This window comes from Primulina eburnea, chromosome 8 (genome assembly GCF_022965805.1).
Source record: "Primulina eburnea isolate SZY01 chromosome 8, ASM2296580v1, whole genome shotgun sequence".
Taxonomy (NCBI): Eukaryota; Viridiplantae; Streptophyta; class Magnoliopsida; order Lamiales; family Gesneriaceae; genus Primulina; species Primulina eburnea.
This window is the reverse complement of record NC_133108.1, coordinates 42,468,459-42,495,941: the sequence shown is the minus strand read 5'-3', so window position 1 is coordinate 42,495,941 and position 27,483 is coordinate 42,468,459. Positions and strand designations below refer to the sequence as shown.

The 27,483-nt window shown below is 33.8% G+C and overlaps 3 protein-coding genes and 1 pseudogene across 4 annotated transcripts; 2 read left to right on the top strand and 2 right to left on the bottom strand.

Moving 5' to 3' along the window:
• Nucleotides 1-24: 24 nt before the first annotated feature.
• Nucleotides 25-3,458, bottom strand: LOC140839961 (CASP-like protein 5A2). 2 transcript variants are annotated; one of them, XM_073206987.1, is made up of 4 exons: nucleotides 2,990-3,458; nucleotides 2,279-2,411; nucleotides 1,656-1,695; nucleotides 202-339 (listed from the first exon to the last, which is right to left on the bottom strand). In XM_073206987.1, exons 1-4 carry the CDS (start codon nucleotides 3,208-3,210, stop codon nucleotides 254-256), a joined length of 480 nt encoding a protein of 159 aa, XP_073063088.1. In that variant the 5' UTR covers nucleotides 3,211-3,458; the 3' UTR covers nucleotides 202-253. The 2 variants fall into 2 exon arrangements, with proteins under 2 accessions (XP_073063087.1, XP_073063088.1); XM_073206986.1 differs by lacking the exon at nucleotides 1,656-1,695 and having other exon boundaries at nucleotides 25-339; nucleotides 2,990-3,452.
• A 6,269-nt stretch (nucleotides 3,459-9,727) lies between these two features.
• Nucleotides 9,728-10,685, bottom strand: LOC140838033 (uncharacterized). Its single transcript, XM_073204118.1, has one exon. The coding sequence runs from the start codon at nucleotides 10,409-10,411 to the stop codon at nucleotides 10,148-10,150; it is 264 nt and encodes an 87-aa protein (XP_073060219.1). The 5' UTR covers nucleotides 10,412-10,685; the 3' UTR covers nucleotides 9,728-10,147.
• Nucleotides 10,686-15,377: 4,692 nt separating this feature from the next.
• Nucleotides 15,378-19,681, top strand: LOC140839958 (interactor of constitutive active ROPs 3-like; annotated as a pseudogene).
• A 4,007-nt stretch (nucleotides 19,682-23,688) lies between these two features.
• On the top strand, nucleotides 23,689-26,468 carry LOC140839959 (mitogen-activated protein kinase 3-like). Its single transcript, XM_073206980.1, has 6 exons — nucleotides 23,689-23,983; nucleotides 24,289-24,418; nucleotides 24,594-24,731; nucleotides 24,831-25,163; nucleotides 25,573-25,756; nucleotides 25,899-26,468. The coding sequence occupies exons 1-6, from the start codon at nucleotides 23,817-23,819 to the stop codon at nucleotides 26,066-26,068; spliced, it is 1,122 nt and encodes a 373-aa protein (XP_073063081.1). The 5' UTR covers nucleotides 23,689-23,816; the 3' UTR covers nucleotides 26,069-26,468.
• Nucleotides 26,469-27,483: the final 1,015 nt, after the last annotated feature.

Below are 27,483 nucleotides of genomic sequence, written 5' to 3'. Positions count from 1 at the left end.
AAAGCTCCCAAATAACAACCCGGCGCACGTAATCTGCAACTGGCATTATATGTATTTACACCTGTCCGCCCCAATTTCTGAGTTATGTAATAAATCAACGAGCACAAAAGGATTACAGGAAACCATAAAAACTCAAAATAATACGAGTCATTTTGATGCTAACGACCAGAAATTTAACAAAAAAGACGGTAATGCACCAAACCAGCTAAGGAATGCCATAGCTGTAGCAGTTTCAAATTCTGCACAATGATTCTTACGACAGGCCCCAAGGTCGTTGCTGATTAGAACAGTGACTCCAGCAGATGCACAGGCTGAAGCAAATGTGACGGACGAAGTTATCTGCAGGAGCCAACAGAAATAATCCGATTAAACGAACTAGTTTGTAGGTCTCTCATTAATCCATAAAGCGTCATACTTGTACCTAAATCTGAGCGACTAATACAAAAGCAGTGAGAACCAAGGTGAAGAAAGTCATTGCATAAAACCAACACATCACAGAAAAAATAAGCTATACATAATTATCAGAATAGAGAGAATGTTATAGGTATGTCAACATAACCAATCAAGATCATGCCATCACTTTCGAATGCACATAATCACTTATTTGCCATGAAATTTTCGCTCAAACATGCAGTCCAAAGAATGAAATCACCATGATAATTTTCTTCACTTCATCTAATTTTCCCCAACTTAATCCCATAGTGCCATATAGATAATCCTTTACAACAGTTTGTTAATTTCTTCTCCGACATGTTTCCGAGGTTTCGAAAAGCTATTTATAAATTATTACAATATTTCTGATCTCTATTTTTGTGAACCATGATAATGGGCGTCCTGTGTCAATACTTAAACCAACAAAAAGTTCTCTTGAACTGAATTGAGGTTAAATGGACACTCTTTTTCCATTCTCATTAATCACAGGGATGCTCAGAAGTTATAACTAAAATAACTTATCCTGATCAATAACCCCCATTCCATTCTGTTCGATGTCTAGGTTCACAATTACTGCTAGATCGGCAAATTTCTAATCATGCACATCCAACAACTATGATGGAATATGCCTAAATCATCTAGAATATTCTACATTTTTCATAAATTGCACATTAACTACTCATTTCCGAAGATGTTATCTTTAACAGCTATGTTTTTTATGGGTGGTTATTTCAAACAGCTACATGTGGGAGACATCAACAGTTTTACAGAATGGAAACCGATGACCCATTATGTACTTTACTTCAGAACAAAAAAATGCATATGCTAATTCAATTTTTCCAACTTTTCGACCACTTAGGTTGATTTTGTGCGTGTAGAAGTAAATTGAATGTGAATGCCAATTACACACACAAGAAAAATGGTGCAAAGTTATTCTAATTCTTCTGGAATCATCTGTCCATCTCTAGTCAAATGTAATTTACTCATCATAAGAATCACTCAGATGTTTCATATACCTACAGATGTGACACCAATATCTTTATTCAAAATCCTAGCATGTCTATGCTAGAATCAACAAGTCTTTTGGAAGGGCCAACTAAATAAATTTGTTATCGAAGTTAATTAGCGGAGAAACTAATCGTCACAAAGCTTGACCAATCAAATCACCACGCCCTCATACTCATAATGACATATTTTGAAAATTTAAGGTGGGGCAGTGTCACCTGACATCTCAGCTATAAATCTATCCTGAATGCAACTCCCCTAGCACGAAACAAACCAACATAAATTATTAGCTCCACATTTCCATCTCAATAAAACTACAAAAAATCATAAGAAATGATTAGTTTTGTTCCCGGTGTTTTCAGAGGTTTTATTTTAAGAAATATACAATATTATATTGTAATATAATATAACAATATCGGTTTATTACGGGGAGTTTAAATTAAAAGTAACGATCATGTTGGAATATGTGAAAATGAGGTTTCAGAAGAGGAAACGAAGACTGACCTCAAAAAAAGAAGAGGAAACGAAGATGAAAAAGTCGTGTCATTTTTATTTTTAGATGTTAATGTTTTTTAGAAAACAAAACTAGACATTGCCCAAGTTTTTACCTAGATTTTAAGAAATATAATACAACCAGGCATCCCCAATAAAACATTAAAGTTTGATCTATAAAGATTCATGAGTGCCAGTATTTAAATGTGCTTTAGAAGAAGACTCCAACAAGTGCATATGGTCAGAACTCTACTAATAAATGAGAATTAAACAAGTAACAAGTCTGCCACCACTACCATAAGAATGCTGCATTAACATTTGATTTCAGAAATGCTTGCCGACTACTTACACCATCTCCAACTGCAAATAAACTCAAAATTCGGGAATTCTGTAATCGGCGTCCAGCAAGAAGTGCATAGGCATCAACAATTGCTAATACAAAGATCCACGTGCTCTGCAAACCAACAGCAGCAACGAGGTAGCTGCAAAATAGTAAAACCAAGGCAGAAGGGAAGTGGATTCAGTATCAAAACCAACATACTTTATTTGATCAATGAGGTAAAGGAAGATTTTCTTGGGAGTGTATGACTGTTGCTTACTTCTTTCTGATTGTATCTACAATATTTTGCTGAAAAGCTCACATCACATAGATTCAATATCCAACATCCAACAAGTTTACACCTTTCCAATCATATTTTGCAAAAACAATAACAGCATGACGTCCTTTAGAAGCACCATCCAAGCAACAAGTACAGCTAATGGCCACGAATTTCATAACGCAGAGATCCATTGAATTTTTCCTTTTTACAAACCAATAAGCAACATTTCAAAGAATGGCAGTCTAGCGAATTCAGCTACATTTTCTGGAACTCACATTTACTATCCGTTGCAGATACAGATACTATAACCACCAACATGGCAACATCCATATTGATTTCTAACAATGCATCTCAATTACAATTTACATGCGCACAATACCAACAAAAGCATCAAACCCGAATTTCCAAAGATTGAACTTTAGGAAGAAACAACTAAAGTAAACAAGATGGGGACGAATTACCAGAACGCCGAGGCAGAAGAGAAGTCACTCGTAGTGGCCATGACCGAAAGTGCTACAACTGCAGACAAAAGCTGAGAAACACGCAAAACAAGGCCCCCCACTGTCCCCGGCATGCCTTGGAGATCCTTCATCCTCGCACGGTGATGAGGCACGTTAGCTGCACCCTCCGTCTGCGGCTGCGGCGCCTCCACAGGGTGCACCGCCCCCTGGCTGAGATTCATCTCTCTATGTATTCAACTCAATCAAATCTCCCGAGTAAACAAACGATCAGCGGATTCACCAACTTCAGCTAACACATACACTTGCTAGTGTACACAGATACATATCTGCAGATGATGATTTGAGAATTCGGGCGATCCGTAGAGACGTCGCCGCCAGAAATTGCACGAAAAGTTGGAATTCAACAATTTTCGAGTACAGTGATCCCACTGTAAGTGAGTGGGGTTGGGTCAACCTCAAGAGTCGAGAGCGATTTCTCTGGTGTTTAGGCCCAAAACACTGAGGAATTGGGCTTTTTATGTTACGAAATATTTAAAAATTAAACTGGTACAACTTATATAATAATTATTAAATTTGGAAACATATAATAATATAAAAATAAAAATTCTATTAAAAAAATATTTGAAAACCCTATGTAAGAAACTATAAAGCATTCACTGAAATATCTTTTTTTCGAGTTTTCTTTATAGCATATGAGTACTTATGGAGCTCACTCTCTTTATTCTGAAATATTTTTTTTCAAGTTTTCTCTATAGCATTTGAGTACTTATATAGCTCACTCTCTTCGTTCTGAAATATTTTTTTCTCGAGTTTTCTCAATAGCATTTGAGTACTTATTTTTATAATATTTGTGAGATGTTTTGTTTTCATGTATTAAAAGAGTGTGTTCTTTTTGAAATATAGTAAGTGAAGTTGTACACCATAAAATATTATAGTGGAAATCTTTTCGTTTTGCCCGTGGTCTTTTACCTTAATAATTTTTAGGGGTTGTTCAACGTAAATCTCGATGTCCATTTTATTCTTTATTTTCATATTTATTATCTCAAATAACTGCACGTGAGACCAACATGTCGGAGTTGGATTGCTTAGATGGATCAAATGGTTGATATTCCGGGATCTTTCCGGTCCTGTAAAGAATTCCACATGCATTGCAGTGCGTATTTTTCCCACGAGGTCCCGATCTCCATTTTGGTGTAGATCTCCATTTTGATGTAGATGTTCTTTCCTTCAATTTGGTCTATTTTCGGGCAAAAGAATATCTCAAGTTCATTGATTCAAACATAACACTTTTACTTTCCGAACCTGCCGTAGCTCTTTTTGATAGTCTACAAATCATATTGACAAGATAAACTTTGTAAACCCACATATATCCATTTGAGTAGGTCTCCTGTGAAACGGGTCAACCCTACCGATATTCACAATAAAAAATAATACTCTTAGCAAAAAATAATATTTTTCATTAATGACCCAAATAAAAGATATGTCTCATAAAATACGACCCGTGAGACCGTTTCACACAAATTTTTGTCTACATTTTTGCACATAGATAAAAGTAGATGGCTAATTACGTAAAAAAGAAATGGTCGTTCGATGTTTGATAATGTCTCATGAAATATGTATGTTGATTATAATTCTAAATATTATATACATGTTCTTAACTGATGAGCCGTTTAATAAAAGATGATATTCACATATTTGCCAGAAATCAATAATATTTATGTTGTGCTGAAGTTTTATTTCATCAGTAAAAATATGGACATACTCGAATACTTGTGCTAAAGGCATATTAATTCAATATATTACATTTCACTTCATATATATGATCAGCCTGCGCCCAAAGAAGCTTTGGATTTGAAAGGAGCACTAAAGACCTCGTGCATAGTGATTAATTAATTGACTAAGAACCCTCTTCGGTTTATTTTATCATACCTATGTGAGCATTGCCCCCATGATAAGATGGATGACCAAGATTTGCATATGCATATATATGACCCACTTTTTTTTTTGAAATTGTATGTGTGACAAGACCTTACCCGTTGAAATGAAATGAGGGTAGTGCCCACATAGGTAAGATCTCATCTACCCCTTCTTCCAACTTTTAATCCATAATTAATGATAATAATAATACTAATAATGATTGTTGAAATTTGGCAAATAAACCTTCTTCCAACTTTTATTCCATAGTTAATAATGATTATTGAAATTTGGCAAAGAATATTGAAATTTTAAGTCTACCATGTTCTCACCATATAGCTAAAAAGAAATACATTAAATAATTATCAAGACGGTTCTTACGCTATATTAGTTTACTTATTTGAGAAGCTAGGCACACTCTCTCATCTATTAAGATTGGATCAAGATCATTCTAACCATTTTTTGATGTTTCGATTGGATTGATAAATTTCAAATATCTTGTTTCGCTTAGATTGACAGGTTTCGAGTGGATTTCAAATCAATTTCATATCAAGTTATGAAATTTAAATTGTAAAATTTCAAGTGGATTTTAAATCAATTTCATATCAAATTAGGAAATTTAAATAGTATTTCAAACACACATTTGAAGCGTTCTTAGAGGACTTATGTAGAGGCGGCACACAAAACATTCCTAAAAGCTAAAATGATGACTATATAAACCTTTTAGGTTGCATTTGGGAAGAATTAGAAAAACATGGATTTCAATTATAGTTTTATTATTAAAAATGAAACAATAAATGAAAATTTAAATTGATACGTGACTTAATTTACAGATTATAATGAATTTAAATTTTTTTCATTTTTGAGTAAACTTAAAATGCATCCTAATTAACATGAAAAAATATATAAAATGCAAAAGATAGATTTGAAGTTTATGGTTTTGTTTTTTTTAAACTAAAAAAAATACATTTTAAGATATTTGAAACTCGTGGATTTAAATTTCATTAATTCGAGTTAGTTTTTTAATTCCTTTGGAAAGGTTTACAAATTTTGATAGGTCTGTCTTAGGGCTACAAAGAAGTCAAGCTACCGAGCTCGTAATCGAATTGAGCTCGAATAGTTAGCTGATTGAGTAGTTCGCGACTCGATATGTTATCGAGTCAAGCTAGGACTGGAAAATTAACATTTGAATCGCTCAATAGAGTTCAAGTATTTCAAATTTTTTCGGACCGAACTGGAACAATATAATATTCGAGCTCGACTTGATTGCATGGTTACTCTGCCCTATTTGGATCGGAGTCACAACTGTGATGCAACCTCATTAATCTTGACAAGATTTTGCAAACATCAGCTAGATTCGAATCATCATTAACGTGTACAAATCAGAGACAGAAAGTGCAAAATTCAAGCCAATCACAAACACCATATTATTTCTATAACAAAACTAACATCACATCAATGAAGCAGGAGATCCAGCCAAAAAACCAATGTCCCGTAACTAACACAAACTCCCCTTCCGAGTTCCGACTCCAACATCTCCACTTCAAAACCAATGGAATCAATGGAAGAAGAGGCCCAAACAAACATATATCGGGGAATAGATAAACTTCACACAAGACAAAAGATTGATCTTCCAGGGACAAAAGTAAAAGAAAAGCTCTGAATTCTGATCATCGTCCGTGACTTTCAAGTTTCAAATAAAGAGCTTAGCCTTCTCTTTATTTAGCGACTAATATTTTACAACACAATGAAAAGGCGATAAAAACAGGCCAGGGTTCACTGTTTGATGTGGATCCAACGAAGTCTTTCAGGCGTGATCAGGGTCACCATCTGAAGCGTATGCACTCGGCGGCGGACTTGTGGAGGTGGAGGTGGTGGCGCCGTCTCCGCGGCGTTTGAGTCCGGTGAATACTTTCCCAGTCCTTGAAGCAAGAGAGGACATTTCTGCGATGAGGCTCTCAAAAATTTGAGCTTTGACGCGGCCCCGTCTTGGAGGGAAGTTGGTGGTGCGTTTTCTTGGAGGGTTTGGAGGAGCGGTTGCCATGGATTGATCAGCAGGGATCTTTCAGATATGGAAATCGGAGAAAGTAAATGGAGAAAACATAAGAGGATGGAGAATTTGAAGAAAAAAGTGGACGAGGAGAAAGGAGTTGAGAAATATTGGAAGAGGCGGCGGCGACGCTGAGAGGAGAGAGCCCCCTCGGGCTGAGGATCTGGTTGCCTGCAGTTTAGAAATGAAGGAAGATGAATTGGCGGTGGAGGGGCGAGTTTATATATATTGGCAATGAAAAATATTTTTTTGTTTATTTACATTTCATCACATTTTTAATCTATTATCAGTTATTTTTTGCCTACGACATTTTGGTTTTTGTAAAATTTTATACATTATATTGAATTAAGTACTTTAAAATTATATTTTACGAGTTAAAAATTTTAAATTATTTATGAAATTATATAATTAAAATAATTATCTAAACATGATTTTTGTTGTTTTAAAATTGATAATTCCTTCATATTTTTAGGAGTGATATAATAATCTAAATTTTTTAAAATATAAATAAAGATAAATTGTATTAAAAAAAGATCATTTTATGAAAATAAAAAAAAATTCTCGGATAGAGTTACATCACTGATATAATTATAATTTTAAATTAAGTTTCACCAAATTAGTTAGGGCATCTGCATCCGTTCTCATTAATCCATGTTAATAACTCTCCATCTCCTAAAAAATTATGGGGTCAACGAGCCACATATTGATTACATTAACACTTTCCCATTATTAACACACACCCACATTCATTTAATATCAACTTTCATTATTTATGGGTCCCACTATCCACTTACTCATTTTTTTATTTTTAATTATTTCAATATCTTTCTAATATTCTTAAAATTTTACAACAAATATTTCAATATCCGTTCGGGAGATTTTCTTCAGAACATGCCTTAATTAGCGATGGTTTTTGAAAAACCGTCGCAAATAGCGAGGGTTGTTAAAAACCCGTCGCAAGTAGCGACTTTCATTAGAAAAAAGTCGCAAGTAACGACGCTTTTCAAGTTGCGACGGTTTAAGAAAAACCGTCGTTATTTGCGAAATAATACAAAATTAATAACTTCTACACCCACATTGGTATATGAACATTAATGGGTGTTAATAATCACCCATTAATGCACCAATGTGGGTGTCCTTATAAGTCAGTTAGTGTAGGAATCTCATCTTTAGTAATATTTGTCTCGCATAATTTATTTATTTTTTGATATTTTAGATTTTTACTTGTCTTGTTATTTTGTGAAAAAATACTATTATTTTGTTGAAAATCAATACACCGTAAAAAAGATAGAAAGTTATATTTAAAATTATGCAAAAATTTGTATGAGACGGTATCATATGTCGTATTTTGTGAGACGAATATCTTATTTAAGTCATGTATGAAAAATTATTACTTTTTTTATGTTAAGAGTTTTACTTTTTATTATGAATATCGGTAAGGTTGATCCGTTTCACAAATAAAGATTCGTGAGACCGTATCACAAGAGACCTACTCGGTAATTTCATTATTGTTTTGGGATTAGGTTATCATGCCATTATTTTCAATTGATTTATTTTCACTTCATACAATAATTATTCAACCAAGGCAATATATATCAAAATTTTTAGATCACTCACACAATATTTTTCAAATTGAACAAGCAATTCTTGCATGATATAATGCTGTCTGCAAAAGTTCCATCTGAAAGCAAATCAAAGTAAATAATTGTGTTCCCTAAAAAACATTTTTAGAAGTAAATTATTTTCCTACAAAAAAAAAAACATTTTTCCTTCGTCAGAGATATATGCATCTACAATATATTGGTAAAAACTTCAAGTTTTATAAATAGAAATTGGAATAAATTAAAGCATAATAACTTATCGATCTAATAGTCTATTGTATGTGAGCTATAAATTTATCGAAATAATTTCTATTGTAATTTTTAGTAGAGTGGATTTCATATGAGACCGTCTCACTGATCATAATCTGTAAGACTGGTCAACCCTACTCATATTCAAAATTAAAAGTAATACTCTTAGCATAAAAAGTAATACTTTTTTCTGAGTGACCCAAATTAGAGATCCGTCTCACAAATACGACTCATGAGACCGTCTCACACAAATTTTTGTCTTTTCGTAAGCGAAGAAAATGGTATTTTCGTCATTTTATTTAGAATGACAAAAAAGTTGTTACTGTGAAAGTTTATTAGAAATAATAATATCATACATATATATCATATAAGTAGGTGTCGGGTTTGGTTGTGTTAATTGTTATTCATATTTTTGTCGAATATCTTCTGAAAACGTTCCCTTTTTCCCATTGATTGGTCAATATTACTTTCAATATATTCTCTAACTGAATTATTATTTTTAAATTTGGAAATATTCAAAAAGCCTGAAGAATCTATCTTAAATTCTTTACCATTATTAGGATAAGTAATATTTTTTTATAGATGATCCAAATAAGAGATCTGTCTCAGAAAATATGACTAGTGAGATCGTCCTACACAATTTTTTGACAACAAACTATACATATTTTCACTGTAGATTCTATCAAATGGTTTTTCATGTTGTCTTTTGGAAGATTCCAGGTCTCGTTGTATACGATTTGTATCATACTCGATTATTTATCTTAATTTTCCAAACAAATTAAATCCAATGGTTCGAGATATATATTTAAAATCAAATAACCATATAATGAATTAATTGCGTAACCAAGGTCCCATTGTGATGCAACCTGGTGATGCCATAAAATCAAGGTGAATTTTTGAATCATGACGGTGACGTCAGTTAGATTCATTAGAAGCTGGTTGTATCAAACACACCATTTATATCAAAATATATAATATTAGCATCACATCAATCATATCACGCAGGAGCCAATAAACCGAAGTAGCGTAACCAATACAAACTCCTCTCCCGGTGTCCATCGTTCTCCACTTAAAAACCCTTGGAGAAACGATGTAGGAAGAGGTCCAGAACATCGGGGAATAGCAGAAACATATGTTACAAACCTTGAAACCTACAGACTTCACACAAGACAAAGTACAAGACTGATCCAAAAGTAAAAGAAAAGCTCTGAGCGTCGTCCCTAACTGTTGACTAAAGAGTAAAGAGCTTAGCCTTCTCTTATTTAGTTATTACTATTTTACAATACAATGAAAAGGCAATAAAAACAGGCCAGGTTTCACTGTTTGAGGTGGATGCTACGGCTTTCATGCGTTATCAGGGTCACCATCTGAAACGTATGCGCTCGGCGGCGGAGTGGTGGCGGCGGAAGCGGAGACGGAGGAGGAAGCGGTGGTGGAGGTGGCGCCGTCTCCACCGCGCTTGAGTCTGGAGAAGACCTTTCCAGTTCTTGAAGCAAGGGAGGACATTTCTGCGGCGAGGCTCCCAAAAATTTGAGCCTTGACGCGGCCCCGTCTTGGAGAGAAGGCGGGGGTGATTTTCCTTGGAGGTTTTGGAGGATCGGTTGCCATGGATTGAGCGGGAAAACTTTCAGAGATGGAAAACGGAGAAATTCAATGGAGGAAAACAGAAGATGAAGAAGAACTTGAAGCAGAAGTTGAAGACAGTGGAGAAGCTAGTAAAAGGCTAGAGAAATATTGGAAGAGGCGGCGGCCCTAGAGGAGATAGCCCCCTCAGGGGCTCAAGATGTGAGAGAAAGGAAAGAAAATGAATCTGAGGCGGAAGGCGTGATGTAGGTATATATACCGGCAACGGAGGCTAGTTTTGGTGTACAGGGACGACTGAAGAAAGCTACGTTTGTGAAAATATGATATTTCCAGGAAATTGGCAGAACAAAAATTACAGGGGAAGTTATTTAAAAATCCCCAATCATAATATTTCTTTGCATTCACTCCCTACCCACAAAATTGTGGTACTATTTCATACAAAATGTGATACACTTCATATGGAAATGTGGTACACTTCATGTGGAAATGTGGTACTAAAAAAGTACCTAGGGACTGAAAACAAAGAAAAAAGGCGGCTGGGGACTGAAGCCAAATTTCCCGTCGGTTGATTTCTTGTTTTTTCCAAAGCTACATTTCGCAAAGTACTTTATTTTTTGCATGTTAATTATATGTGTAAATTAATTGTTTGTATATAACATAAAGTAACCTTTTTTAACCATTTAGAGGTTAAACAATAAATTTCCATTTAATTTTGAGTGGGTCTCATGTGAGACCGTCTCACGGATCTTAATCTGTGAGACGGGTCAACCCTACCCATATTCACAACAAAAAGTAATATTCTTGGCATAAAAAGTAATACTTTTTCATGGATGACCCAAATAAGAGATCCGTCTCACACATACGACCCGTGAGACCGTCTCATATAAGTTTTTGCCTTTAATTTTTTATGTAATTTTTAAATCACTAACACAATAATTTTTTTATTTTACAAATAATTCTTGAACGATAGATACAATGCATGTATACAAAAGATTGCATCTGAAAGCAAATCAAAGTATAATTGTTTCATTCAATATTAGAAAAGAAAAACAAAACATTTGTAGAAACTATTAGAATTAAAACATTAGGAAATTATTTTCCTCAAAAAAGAAAAAAATAAAACAAATTTTAATATAAAGATAAAATCGAGCCAAACACCAAGTCCAATCTTTTTCCTTTTGAAAGTTTTGGATCAGAAAAAGATTCCGAAAAGCGCGTTTAGAACGAGTCCCGTTGTCGTGTTGGCATTTATTTCTGCTTATCATATTTATATTTAGAGTGAGTCTCATGTGACTGTGAGACGGGTTAATTCTATTTATATTTATAATAAAAAATAATACTCTTAACATAAAAAGTGATACTTTTTTATGGGTAACTCAAATAAAAGATCCGTCTCATAAATAAGACACGTGAAATCGTCTCACACAAATTTTTGACTTATATTTATCTACAGTGGCATTATCTTTCCGTATTCCACAGTCGGACTATATATCTGACTAAATCTGGTAGAATTTAACTTTGTCGGTCTCGAATTTGGATAGACTTTAATATGCATTCATTAAAAAAAAATATATGTATCATATCTTGGAAAAGAACATTCAAGATTAAGAAATATAAATTGGAAGAAATAGATTAATTAATAAAGTCACAGTATTTATTAATCATGTCATATTCTGTTAATTAATCAAAAAAATTCAAATGTATTTTTGAATTGTTTGGAAGTGTGGATTTTCCATTCATCCTCAACTGATCTTAATTATAATATGACAAAAACTTGTGTGAGACAGTCTCACGGATCGTATTTGTGAGACAGATCTTTTATTTGGGTTATTTATGAAAAAAAAATTATTTTTTATGCTAAAAGTATTATTTTTTAGAGTGGATCTCATGAGAGACCATATCACGGATCTTAATCTGTGAGACGGGATATTCACAATAAAAAGTAATACTCTTAGCATAAAAAGTAATAATTTTTCATGGATGACCCAAATAAGATATTCGTCTCAAAACTACGATCCGTGAGACCATCTCACACAAGCATTTGCCTACTTTTTATTGTGAATATGTATATGGTTGACCCGTCTCACAGATTAAGATCCGTGATACGGTCTCACATGAGACTCACTCTTATAATTTAAACCAAATTTCACTTAAATAATGGATGGCGAAAACTATATCGTTATAAGTAATTATGTGCGACATATTTCTTTTAAACATCGAATGGTCAAAATTTTCAATATATTCTCTAACTAAATTCTTCTTTTGCTCATAAAAATATTTCAAAAATAAATAAATAAATAAATAACGTGAAGAATTTGTCTTAAATTCGAAACTATTATGAGACACACACACAGTACACACGAAGTCATTGGGGAGTTAGAAATTTGCAGCAATTTCGTACCAAGTTGAACATATGAGTCAGATTGATATGTTTGCATAGATTAATTTTGGGAAGTTAATATTTTATTCACATAACCAAACTACAAGTAATAAGGAAACGGTAATAGATAATTTATTTTAAGAATAAACAAAATAAAATTGAAGTGAGGGTTAGAGGTCGTTATTTGATTTGCGGTCCTTTTTCAAAGTGTAGTGCTAAGCAAAAAATAAATTAATAAAGAAGAAGAATATAGTTATAGTATTTGATCAAAATTGTCACATTGGTATAAAAATATATTTTTTTGATAGGGAATTATCAAAAGTGACCAACCCATTTGACAAGGGAAGTTAAAATAAACAAAGGGAAGGTTGAAGGTATATGTGATATTATTTCTAGAGTAGGTCTCTTGTTAAACGGTTTCACGAATCTTTATCTGTGAGACGGTCAACCCTATCGATATTCACAATAAAAAGTAATACTCTTATCATATAAAATAATAATTTTTCATGGATGACCCAAATAAGTGATCCGTCTAACAAAATACGACCCGTGAAACCGTCTCACACAAGTTTTGCTTCATTTTTATATACAAAGCCAAATCTGAATTTTTCTTTTAAAAAACACCAGTTATTTCGATTACTGACCGAACGATCGATTTTAATATCGGTTTATTTGGTTTCTACAAATAATCGGTCGGTTTGGGTTTTCAAAAACAAAACTGGTTAAACCGGTTTAGTGCTATTTGAATTTTGATTCATATGGTAACCACATAAAACGATTGCAAACCCCTAAATGTAACTTTAGCATCATGCTTTCTTACCACTTGCAAGAAAGACAACTAGCAGTAGCAGACCCGTGTATTTAAGCTTTTGCAAAAGCCCAGCCCATTTAGAATGTAACAACAATTGGAAAGTAGATGGGCCCAAACAGAAGGGAGCAAGCGTGCCTTTAAATACAACTAGGGCTTCAAAAGCCTCTCTTGTCTTGCAGTCGCGGCTGCTCCTCGTCTTCCCTCATATTTCAGCCTTGCAGGAGGCGCATAATTTCTTGGTATTTCAATAAATTTGCTAAAGTGTTGAATCTTGAAATCCCACCCTTCCCTTTTGTTTTTTGAATCAGAATTTACCTTTTAAATGGTATCGATCGATGTTTGAGTGTGGAAGGATTTGCAGTCGTCCATCTTGGCAAAGCAGACGAGTTCTTGATAAAGGAGCAATGAGCTGTTTTGAATGCTAATGGACGGAAATGAACTCTCATCTCCTGTCAGTTTGGATACCTCTCCTCTCCATGGGGTTTCAAATTGGTGGAGATGAAACATACACCTGTGCGTGTGTCTATATATATGTATGTATATATTTCTTTTAAAAAATTTAAGAGAGATATATTTTTATGATTATTAAGGAATAAGATAAGCATGTTTTTTCGCTGGTCGGGTTATCAAATATTAGAGCATCTATTAATAAACTACGAAAGATCAAAGAATCCTCCAATCCGCGGAAATTCACCAGTAGGATTGCCGGAATGCCATACATCTGTTACATGTTGAAAACCGAGGAGATAAATTTTGATGAATTTTTTCATACTCTGAATTAAAGGGTCCTACGATCGAGTTGGTATTAAAAACATAAACTAATCATAGTATTGTATGAATTTAAGGAAAATGACAAATTTTCAGTTGAAGGTGTGAAGGAATCTTTTTGAGCTGAATATTAAGAAAATGGATAAAATCTTTTATTCAAACAAAATGAAAATTTTGCTTGAAAATAAATTACTATCGAGAACACGATCTTACGAATTTTTATACTCTATCGATATTCACGATAAAAATAAGAGTGAGTCTCATATGAGATCGTCTCGCGGATAGACAGATCAACCCTATCCATATTCACAATAAAAAGTAATATTTTTTAATAGTGACCCAAATAAGATATTTGTCTTACAAATACGACTGAGACTGTCTCACACAAGTTTTTACCTAAAAGTAATATTTTTTCACGGATGACTCAAATAAGAGACCCGTCTCACAAAATACGACTCATGTAACCGTCTCACAAAAATTTTTGTAATTTTCAAACTAGTTTATTTAATATGTACAATAATATTACATTAAAGTTCACAAATTATCAAATAAAATTATTATTCGGCTTAAATTTAGTTCAAGATTAGTTGGAATATACTGTTAATTTGAAGTATGATTAAAGATTTTTCCAATATTTTAATCAAAGCACTTCTGAACTTTGAGTACAAAGGTGCTTTTAAATCTTCTCTCTCGTATTACTCGAGAAAGGTAGAAAAAAGGAACCAACTTTAAGAAAATATATTCCAATCAAAAATTTATATGAACACATTTCGCTAAAATTTTAATATTTGACTGAGTTATCACTTGCAAAAATTCAGACAACCAAATATAAAAGAAAGATCTTAAATTGATCGAAATGGGTTTCAAACAAATTAGCAGAAGTTATTTGAAAATTGCCGCAAAACGAAATTTCGCCCCATGCCCATGTGACAAATTGCAAGATTCTTGCAGGGAGTGGGGTCTCTCTCTCGGAACCATGAATCAAAATTTCAAAATCTTAAGTAAATATAATCCTACATTAAGCTCCATTATCATCTCTGCAGGCTCATGTGAAACGCCAAGTCTCTATTATTCCCATAATTATTTGTCTCCACTTATCCCCACACTAATTGAAAAACCGGATGCTGCGCAAATACCTCGAAAAGGGAGCTCTTTTTTATCAACAATGGCTGCTCCATATTGAAATCTTGTAGTGGTATGCTGTGAGACAGCAAGGCCTGTCTGTTCTCTTTTCAAGATTTTCTGGGTAAGAAAAATGGCAGCCATATGTGCAGATTGTTCTGTTTGCTTTGCTTCTTGCTTTACTCCTCAATGTGTTGAAAATGGCAAAATGTACGAGGAAAGAGTGTGCTATTTCTCTGTGGTTTTTCATTGTCTCGGGTTCTAGGAAATTGTTTCGCCAGTGACTGTGTTAAAACTCTTCACTGAAAAGAAAGAGGCAGATTTGGAGACCCATTTTGTGGTTTTGTTTATTTTTTTCATTTTTTGTTGGGTCACTGCGTGGCACTGCTTGCTGTTTCAATTCTCCGAAATTCTGATGGCACCCTATCCCCAAAGATTCATCCTTATTTCACCCTTTTTATGTTCTTGCCTGTTTTCCTTGTGTTCTGCGGACGAAGATGCTTTTCTTTTCCCTTTAACCTGTCGTGTGAGGTCAACTGTATGAAAAGAACATTCAAAAACTACATCTTTATGGGCCATTTCTAGTAACTTTGCAATGTTTATTTGTTGGTTTCATTTCATTTACTACTAATCTTCCCATTTCTGTCTATTCGCTTCAGATGCTCAACCTTCTGCAAATAAATTTTGTTTTTTCAAAAAAATTACGCTTTTTTTTCTCAGCAGTAGCACCATTTATCCCTTGTAGGATGTTCTTAAGTTGCGTAAAGTGCGCTTGGATTGTAACTAGAAACACTTTCCCATCACGGGGCTAGAATGGTCCATGGACCATGCTCGTGACTACAATAATTACTACATATCAAGCACTCCAAGAATTCTTGAAGTTGCATTGGTCGAGAAAAAAATTTCTATATAGCGTCTGTCTGATTAGACACTAAAAGGTTGCAGTATACTAAAATCATAATGTTTATTTATTTATATGTTATATTCGAAATTTCAGTTTGGTGGGCAATTAATTTTGATGAAAATGTAGGTCATAAATGATCCATCGGATGCTCCTTGTGCATTAAATTTCATTGGATTCCCCACATCTGTCTCTCAGCTTGTGATATTTTCTGCAATTTGCAGGTCTTGTGGGGCAGGAAGCATTCAAGAAGATATTATTTTACAATTCCATTTCACATTTTGGTCTGAGAGTAATAAAGATAAGATATGCAGACTCCTAAAGCAAGGTAACTTTCTGGTGTAGCTTTTCTGAGAATGTTCATTTTCATCAGTTAATTTTTTAAGCCAAGTCTTTTGATGGGACTTACTTGATTAAAGATTCCCACTTTTATTTCTTGATGATTTGGCCTAGTTACTCACTAATACGGATGATGAGTGAGCTGCATAATGCATGCTTTTTAGGACAATGTGGGACTGGATGCTTCGTCCTATGATAATCCTTGTTCTGCAGTTGCTGTTTTAGTTTCTCTTTACCTGTTTCTCTTTTCCAAGATTGTGTGGTGAATTACTTAGTCATTTTCAACATGCTATATTACGCATAGTGATAGTTTTTTTGAATATTTTTGTTTTATATCTTGCACTAGCTGGGATTATTGTCTCCATTTCAATATACCGAAATTTCATCCATCCATTCACTTCCACCATACAACATATATGTTTTCATCGTTGCTTTTTGTCGTCATGACTGAACAAACAAGCAGATGATTTGATACATGTAAGCAAAAACATGGAAGAGATTTATGGGGAATTTCCTCTTTCAATTGTTAACTTGTGATGACATAAGAACGTTTTGCATTCCAAATGTGTCATAATATTGTTTGAATTATTATTATCATTGAACGCAGAACCAATTCTTCTGGAGGGCCTCTAAGGTCTTCTCCCCGCTCTTCTTTAACCGAGGTGCCTCAGAAAAACTCGAGCCCTCAAGCTGAATTATCTCAAAAAACTTCGCCTCGAGTCGTTCGTCAGCTCAAGTCAACTCCACGATATTCAGACCACACTGCATTGTCTTCCAACTTAGGTAGTAGAGCACCTAAGGAGGGAAGTCCTAAAGATTTGTGTGGCAAGTCACTTACAAGCCCGATATCTGAAGTAAGCAAAATGTTCTTTTGCTTGTCCTCTATTTTTTTAAGTTTTAGGTCTGTGAACTAAGTATTGTATTTTGGTTGCTTAAAATACGTTGTAGTATTTACAGAATTTCTTAGTTCACTTACGTTACAAACAAATTGAATTGACTAGTGACTTCTATGAATTCCACTCTTCGCGGAGCTTTTTGAATCCGGGTTGTCAACTTCGGACCAAATGAATCAAGCTCAAAATGTTTACAAAATTTATCTAGTGAAATTTCTTCCTTCAATCTCCAGATTAAGCACCGCCCTGGTAAAGTTTTCGATCTAGAGACTCAGATTTCTAAGCTGGAGAATGATCTGAAAACTGTTAAGGATCAATTATGCTCTACAGAAGCATTAAAGAAACAAGCCCGGAAAGACGCGGAGGAATCAAACCAAAAGCTCTTGGAGCTGTCTTCAAAGCTTGAAGAATCTCAGAAGCAACTTCTGGAGGAGTCAGCTTCCGAGGAAGTTCAGAAATTAGTGCTCCAGGAGTTGTTGGAAGGGCGTGATGAAGAATTTCAATCTCAACTCAAGGCTATCCAGGAACAGCACTCCCGTGATTTATCCTTGTTAGCTTTGGCCTTGAATGAGATCGAAAAACTCAAGGTCGAGCTCGAAAATTTGACTGTCTCTGAAGCTACACTGATCAAGAATTCAGAATCAGCACAAAGTGATCTCTGCGTGGTGAAAGAAAACTTGGCAGAAACTCTCTTACTCATGGAAGACATGAAGAACCAGTTAAGAGAAAGCAAAGAATCTGAGGCTCAGGCGCAAGAACTCGTTGGAGGAACTCTGACACAACTTGAAACAGCCAAAAAGATGGTGGAGGCACTTAGGTCGGATGGATTGAAAAATATGGAAGCATATGATGCTATAGCTTCTGAGCTGGAGGAATCAAGGGCTCGTGTTAAATATTTGGAAGAGCTTGTAAGCAAACTTAAGGATGATATTAGCAGCGAAGGCTCTCACGAGTCCACTGAAACAGAGCTTATATCAATGAAAGTCGAAGTGGAACAATTAAAATCGGCTTTAGAAGCATCTGAGACTAGATACAGTGATGAACAAGTTCGAAGCACGGAACAGATGAGAAAGACTTTTGAACTGGTGGAGCTGATAAAATCGACATCTTTTCAGAGAGAAGCCGAGCTCGAGATGGAGCTGAGGAAATCTACATACGAAATTGAAGAGTTGAAAGCCAACCTGATGGATAAAGAGACTGAATTGCAAGGTATCTGTGAGGAGAACGAGGGACTGACGATAAAACTTAAAAATACAGTGTCGGGCCAGAGGGAACTTGAATTGGAACAAGAACTCAACAAATCGAAGGCAGACATAGAAAGTTTGAAGTCCCTTTTGATGAATGAAGAGATGGAGTGGAAAAAATTATCAGAAGAGAACGAAAAGTTGAAACTTGAAATCAAGAAAACTGGCAACGGTAAAGTTAGTGACGAAATTGTTTCAGATCTAGATGCTGCAGGGATGTCAGAAAGGGAAGCTCTAACGAAAATTGGGTGCATGAGTGAAGAAATTGATAAGAGTAACAGAAAGGCAGCGCGAGTGGCTGAGCAGCTGGAAGCTGCACAAGCAGCGAATGCAGAAATGGAAACCGAGTTACGAAGGCTAAAAGTGCAGTCAGATCAATGGCGGAAGGCTGCAGAGGCTGCGGCGGCAATGCTTTCAACTGGAAATAATGGCCAAATCAAGCAGAGAACTGGATCAATGGACAGCCACTTCAGCCCTCGAACTGGGAAAGTTAGGTTCACCTTACGAAGATGATCTCGATGAAGAGTTACTTAAGAAGAAAAACGCAAACATGATAACGAGGTTGTGGAAGAAGCAGCAGAAATAAGATCTGTTTACTAATATATGTGCACTTTCTTATCAACTAGGTTCTTAATCAAGATCAATAGACTACGGTTTCATCTTCAGTTGTCCCATTCTCTCACAAGTTATCTACACTTTGTAAGTGGTATTGGCTGAAGAATCTTGGTTCCCATACGATGAAACATAATATTATCAGTACTGTTTCTGACAAAAGATCATTTCTTCTATAAACTGATTTTACTATCTCTTGCTTGGTGAGAAAAAACAATATGTAAGTGCAGCTTTATCATATAATTAACGAGAAGGAAAATTTAAATATTGTTAATTGATTATTGTTAGAGAGCAAACAAACATAATTGCCTTTTTATCATAGCCCACGCAACTCATCTAATATTAATTGACTGTGAAGAAGAAGAAGAAGAGGTCATTGCTGTTTGATTAGTTTCAATAATTTTAAAAACAAAATGCTTTTAAATAAAGTAAAGTCAGAGTTTTACAATATGAAATTGAATATCAACTCCAAATTTAGTTTGCATGGTGTTCATTTTGACTTCTACCTTTTCTCATGACCGGCAAATTTGTAACAAAACTATTAAATATTTCATCCCATAATTGAAGGTGTAAATGCAAACCAACTTCTTGCTTCATGTTGGTCAAGAGGAATGAATTGGGAAAGGCTGAAATATTGAATAATGATCGATCTTATGCTCTGTCGAGTGATATTCATTCAATGTCATTGATACTTTTGGATCATTTTAAATGCCCTATAGTTTTGGGGTAACTGATTCTACACGGTATATCATTTCATGTCTAAAATAATTTGATATTCATGGGATTTAACCAGTTCAATTTCAAGAATTGGGTTAAAAAATCTGGTTAAAATAGAAAAAAAACTCATATCTCAATAATTTTGATAGCTAATATCAATCCGTTGCGTGTGGATTTCTGTATGCAGATTGAGTTGGTTTATGTATGCATTTTTCGTACTGTCTCGATGCGATTAGAGCAGTTAATAATCCTAGTGTCGAGCTGGACCAGTCGACACATTGACATTGAAAATTCGATCAATGTTAAGTTGCGACATAACAAGTCTATTAATCGTGTGAAGGTCGACCAACGATGTGGCGCACACACCTTTAGCACGAAAAGCTTTATCTCTTTCTTCATCTTTCGAATGAATCGATGACGATATCTTATCGTAGCTAGCGAAAATAATCAATTAATTACATTAAAGTATTAAAAATATTTTAAGAAATAAAAAGATTATAAATTTGTTTGAACTGGTTGCCCATTTGAACACTGAATTTTTGGACAATGATGAAATTGTACAAATTGACTTTTTATATTCATTATTTTGGTGGACTTTGTCTAACATTTGGCGTGCCTCACAGGCAAGACTCGACGATAAAATATATAATAAATTGATTAAAAAAGATCGGGTTTTTAAAAATATTGTCAGACTCATTATTAGTAAAATGTATGCATTTAAATAAATGTGACCAATCATGTAGCCACTAAATTATTTTAACTATAAATAACAAGATAAGCTTAACTTGGTTGTTATGATTATATTCCAACATTTTATATGGTTCGAAGAAGTTCGCATATTTATATCTATAATATTATTATATGTAAAGCTTCGTGAAGATCTTATGATTTCTCTTGACGTGGAATTTTTAATTATCAGATTTAGAATAATGAGTGAGTCTCATGTTAGACCGTCTCACGGATCATAATCTGTGAGACGAGTCAACCCTACACATATTCACAATAAAAAGTAATACTCTTAGCATAAAAAGTAATATTTTTTCATGGATGACCCAAATAAGATATCCGTCTCACAAATACGACCCGTGAGACCGTCTCACACAAGTTTTTGTCTAGAATAATTATGCTTTTAAATCTTAATTCCTTTGGGCAAAGCAATGATGAAATATAATAAATTATATTATTTAAAATCATTGATATTAATTGAATCCGTGTATGACTGAGCACTTGCTGTTTTACTCAAAATTTTAGTTAGTGACAACAATACAACTCAAATATTTAAATTGTACAACGACTCAAACACCACGTTTTGATTGCCCTATCTAACCTGAACAATTATTATACTTAACAATTTTCCTCTTAAAAATTATACTTTTTACAATAATTGGAAATTGAATATATGAGATTAACTATGATACCAATTGTAAGATTGAACAATTGTCATTTTACCAAAAGCTATTATAGTTGATGGTAAATGTGAATTCAAATCTTTTAAACCATACATCACTCAAACACAACGTTTCAATTACTCTACTTAGCAGGGACAATTATTGTACCAACAATTAGTATCACTTTTTTTTTTGTTCTACGAGATGAGGACACCAGTTATATATAACTATTTCTAAGCACTCTCATGTGTCTACTTATTCCTAGCTTGTCTTCATCGATAATCTTCTTCAGCCTTGGCAAAGGGTCCTTGACACTCCTCCAACTTCTGTCGTAATCCAGTGATGTCGATGCCAATAAGTCAGCCGCTCTGTTTTGTTTTATATTTATTGATGCACCCGAACTTTTCATTCCTTCGAGAGTAACTTTTGACAACTATAGACCAAATTGAACGATGGCGAGCAAGGGGTCACTTCACCATTGAGCCACTTCACAATTAGCATCACTTTTAACATATAGAAAAGACCAAATTTAAAATCATTGTTGCATGAATGTATTAACAATATAATACTTTTTTACCAGTTTCCGTTTCTATAACATGGTCAAGGTACCCTAAGATTATTATGTCATTTATATACACTGGCATGATACACGTACGTTACACGTAATATCAATTATATTGTAAAATTTTAAAAAATATGATATTCTAAAAACAATTTGAATTATTTTGTTATTTATCTGTGCTTAATTTTTTTATCATATTAGATGATTTATAAGAACTTACATAACTTACTTTCAAAATTGTTTCTCAAATTAAAATTCAACATGTTTTACGCATCGTGTGCGTGCGTGTGTGTGTGTGTGTTTATATATATATATATATATATATATATATATATATATATAAAAGAGTTATAGAAGATGTAAATGAAATATGTTAGGTATTCATGCCTAACTTCTACTTTGATGGTGTGAATATTTTCCATCTTAGCTTTTAGTGTGAAAAAGACGTGAATTTTCCAGAAATCTCGTGAAAGTTGATAAGAAAAATATGGCTCTTTTACAATTCCGTGTCACTAGAATCTAGTCGTATATCAAAAAAATAAACACGCATTTATAAAATATATAGTCTAAAAAAAATATTTAAAACAAAATTTCAACTACCTTAATATAAACTCGTGCAATTACTTGTCTTCCCTCGTTTCTATGGGTAACAAAATTGACAACTTTCTAGTACGATACAATCCACTTTTGACTTTATAAATATAAAGTTGCAATAATAATTATAATAAACTAAAACATATGTAAAAAGATAAATTAATCAACCTAGCAAAACAATAACCATCATTGTAATTATAATTTATTAATTTTTAAGCGAAGAAACTTTGGTAATTAAATTTTTTCTGCTATTTCTAGAATAACTATTACTATTTTTGATTCTTTTTGTTACTTTAAGAAATAAATTATTAATGATTATTTTTTAATTATGTATGACAATTAATTATTTTTAGTTTCTTTCCTTTTATACAATACACGTTACGTTTACTATTGAAGTGCTAGTTTATTTTAAAATAAAAAGTATGTCTCTTGTGAGACGGTCTCACGAATCTTTATCTGTGAGACGGATCAACCTAGTGATATTCACAATAAAAAGTAATAATCTTAGTCTAAAAGGTAATATTTTTTCATGGATAACCCAAATAAAAGATCCGTATATCAAAATACGACGCGTGAGACCGTCTCACACAATTTTTTTCCTAAAATAAATGTCCTTTAATAGATAGGTTAAATTGTGAATAAAAAGTACCCCATCACTTTTTAACAAATTCCTTAAATATATATATATATATATATATATATATATATATATATTTATTATTTCTTGCATAAATTATTCGATATTATTATATATTATATTATATCTCATCTGTACTTTTTATTTTCATTTAATTAATTATTTAGTAGACTAAAATCGTTGACAAAACATAACACTTGCATTAATGACAACCTTCGGATCGACAAAAGGATCAAACTGAGCCGTCGGATCAACGGCGGCTGTAATAATACATCCAACGAGTCTTCTTCTCTCCTTCCTCACTGCTGCCATGCACCTCCCTATCGAGAAAATTGAATCCTTCTACATATATAAATACGCCTATTTATACAAACATTCAGAGGTAAGAATCTTCGAGCTCTTCCATCGACTTCCAAAAAAGGGCTAATATACATATATAGAAGCAGTAGTTCTTGGAAAAAATGGCTGATTTAGGAGCTGCCGGCGGACAGTACCCAGATTTCCCGGCGGTGGCTACGCACGGAGGGAAATATATACAGTATGATATATTTGGCAATAAGTTTGAGATCACCAATAAGTATCGCCCTCCCATTATGCCCATTGGTCGCGGCGCGTACGGGATAGTTTGGTAAGCGAATTTTCTTTATTTTTTTGGGTGGTATGGAACCAAGAATTTTTTTTTTCAAGAAATTGTTTTTTTTAAAGAATTTCATGCTTAATACTGGGCGAAAATCGATGAAATGAAGAGGGCAAAAGTTAGATTTTGTTGTTGTTTATGATTATTATTGCTGTTGTGTTTCTATGGATAGATTAGATGGAGCAACGAAATCTTCTTCTCCACTTTACGAAAATAACATTTACTTGTGTTTCTGGATTTAATTGATGGTTTTGAGTCTGTGTTGATTGATTGTTGTCTTCTTTTCTTTATTGAAGCTCGGTTAGGAACATAGAGACTAATGAGATGGTGGCAATCAAGAAGATTGCAAATGCTTTCGATAATTATATGGATGCAAAGAGGACTCTGCGTGAGATTAAGCTTCTACGACACTTGGACCATGAAAATGTTAGTATTCTGTTTTTGGTTTTGACGTGTAAATTGAGTTTGAACTCTGGCTGTATACGTTGGACTAACATGTAGTATATACCTTTAATATCGAATTCAAGTATATGTTATAAAAACTTACTCTGTACCAGCAGAGATTCAGTTATCTCAGGACACTAAAGAAATTTTATCACAGGTCATGGCTATTAGAGATGTAGTTCCACCTCCATCAAGAAGAGAATTTTCCGATGTATACATTGCCTCCGAGCTAATGGACACCGATCTTCACCAAATAATTCGGTCGAACCAGAGCTTATCAGAGGAACACAGCCAGGTAACAATTGATACATTCAAATTTTCTTTGTTGAACATTTAAATATCAAGAATACGAACTAATTCTAAACATAAACGTTACATTTTGGCCTATTTTCAGTACTTCATGTATCAGATCCTCCGAGGATTAAAGTACATACATTCGGCTAACGTGATCCATCGGGACTTGAAACCGAGCAACCTGCTTCTGAATGCTAATTGTGATCTAAAGATATGCGATTTCGGCCTTGCACGGCTTAACATTGAAAATGAGTTCATGACTGAATATGTGGTGACTAGATGGTACAGGGCACCAGAACTGTTGTTGAATTCTTCTGAATATACCGCTGCAATAGACGTGTGGTCTGTTGGCTGCATTTTCATGGAAATGATGAATCGAAAGCCTTTGTTTGCTGGGAATGATCATGTGCATCAACTGAAGTTATTGACAGAGGTATGATGTGAAGCTAGAAGTAAAGAATTTAAACTATGGATTGCGCTCTAAATACTTATTCATTTGCTGCCTGTTGCTTTGGTGATTAATTTTTATTTTGGTCTTGCCCTGTGCAACCTATTAGATATCATTAGTTTCTCCTGCAATGGTTTATGTGACAGTGATCGAAATATGACATTTGAATTGTTTCAAAGTTTAGAAAATTTCAGTTTATGTCGTAACTATCTGCCTGACGGCCAGCGCTGTTCCATACTACTAAATCTAAGTCTACGTGACACAGTGGTCTAATCAGTTTCGAGTCACACTGTTTATTTGCATAAATAAATTTAGAAAAGGGACTTTAAAAAAAAAGTACTTGGTCTTTTACCTTAGCTAGTGGGACAATTAATGATATTCAAATCTGTTACAGCTTCTTGGTACGCCCACCGACTCCGATCTGGATTTCAACAGAAATGAGGACGTGAGGAGATACATACGGCAACTTCCACAACATCCTCGTCAGAATCTTGCAAAAGTTTTTCCACATGTAAATCCCCTGGCCATTGATCTAGTTGATAAAATGTTGACAATCAACCCAACTAAGAGAATTACAGGTAATTTTCTCCATATTTATTCTGCATGTTTGATTAGTAAGTTTCCAGTATATCTGTTAATTCAGTTATACTACATGTACTCATGGCATTAACTTGTTTAGCAAAAGGAAATGATCGTTTTTTTTATGATATTTCTGCGCAGTTGAAGAAGCTTTGGAACATCCTTACTTTGCAAGATTACACGATATATCAGACGAACCAGTATGCCCTGAGTCATTCTGTTTCGATTTCGAGCAGCAACCCTTGACAGAAGAGCAGATCAAAGAGTTGATCTATCAAGAAGCTTTGGAGCTAAATCGACCATACGCCTAAAACAAATGTTTCCTAAACTGCTATACTGTATGCTACTACGATGATGAAAAATAATAATATTTCGACGGGTTACTAATTACATGATAGCTATCATATCTTCAAGAATTTCTGGAGACTGAAGCTATGAAATCAAGTGCTTGGTTTCTTGGACAAATGGTGTGATTCGAACCCGCCTATGATTTTTTTTTTTGCTTGGACTAGGTTTGGTACCTGTGCAAGTTTTCTCAAGGGTTTTTGGTGTTTGATAGGAGATTATATATATTACTATTCTTTTTAATCTTTAAGGGATTGTGATTTTTTTATTACTATTGTTTTATTTTTATCGGCTTGTTAAACTTATCTTATGTACAGAGTGCATGTAAGTTCAAACATGTGATTACTAAAATAATGCTTTTGGATACCCAGTTTTCATATTTTTACTGCATAATTTTCCTCTATCCTCATCCTTTTTTGACTAATATTCATGCTTGGTTTGTCGATGTTAACTTTAAAGGATGCTCAACTTCAAATAATAAAATATTTAAACAATTTTAGTATTCCAAAAGGGTTAATTAACTCCTTGGTGTTGGACCGTCGTCAAACGTTGAAATGTCAAAACATTCGATTCGGGCAGAACTTTGATGGCATCTCACCCAAAATTGACTGTAGAACCACAATTGTTGAATCCGAATCCAAGTTTGACTTCAACAAAAAGTTCGAAATTTCGGTGTACATAAAATAAAAACCAATAACTAATTCCTAATAATGGACCCACTTGGTCAATTGGCATCACCTTTCTCAAACTTTGGTAGAAATCATGGGCCACCCCCTTAAGTAAATAAATAAATAATACATAAACGATATAAACAAATATTATTTATTAATATTCTTTATAATTTATATGTTTTAGTTTGTTTTTGTTTTTGTAACAGAGGACTCGAAGATGTTGTTCGTAGGTGTACATCATATAAATATTTGAGCTGAGCGTAATAGTATGTAAATCATGTCAATCAGATAAATTACACTAGACAAACTTTATGTAACATGACTGACTCAAGAAAGTGTTTGTGAAGAATATAATTTAACGACCAATTGATAAAAAATTCAGCTACTCCACTAACTTGAACACATGTTATTTTTATATCTATGAAAAGTGGAAATAGTATTTTTTTAAACATAAATCTTCACCGGCATGCTAGTGAACGCCAAGCGTGGACCGGTGTTATTTAGGACGGGTTTGAATACGTTAAATACATATCAAGTTTTAAATGGATATCAAGTGGTAATGAGAATACATTTTATACCCAAAAGTGGTTTTAATTGGGTAACAAAACTATACTGATGTACTCTATATTTATGCAAACTATATTATTTTAATTTTTTATGTAATTATTTTGCTTATTTGTTGGTAATTATTCAAACGTTGTCAATTTATC

Excerpts from the sequence above, each read along its gene's own strand:
- LOC140838033 (XM_073204118.1), bottom strand. The coding sequence starts at position 10,411 with ATGGCAACCGATCCTCCAAAACCTCCAAGGAAAATCACCCCCGCCTTC.
- LOC140839959 (XM_073206980.1), top strand. The coding sequence starts at position 23,817 with ATGGCTGATTTAGGAGCTGCCGGCGGACAGTACCCAGATTTCCCGGCG. Across the intron at positions 24,419-24,593 it reads GACACTTGGACCATGAAAAT|GTCATGGCTATTAGAGATGT; the intron begins GTTAGTATTCTG and ends ATTTTATCACAG. Across the intron at positions 24,732-24,830 it reads TATCAGAGGAACACAGCCAG|TACTTCATGTATCAGATCCT; the intron begins GTAACAATTGAT and ends GCCTATTTTCAG.
- LOC140839961 (XM_073206986.1), bottom strand. The coding sequence starts at position 3,210 with ATGAATCTCAGCCAGGGGGCGGTGCACCCTGTGGAGGCGCCGCAGCCG. Across the intron at positions 2,412-2,989 it reads TCTTCTGCCTCGGCGTTCTG|CTACCTCGTTGCTGCTGTTG; the intron begins GTAATTCGTCCC and ends ACTATTTTGCAG. Across the intron at positions 340-2,278 it reads TATTTGCAGTTGGAGATGGT|ATAACTTCGTCCGTCACATT; the intron begins GTAAGTAGTCGG and ends TGGCTCCTGCAG.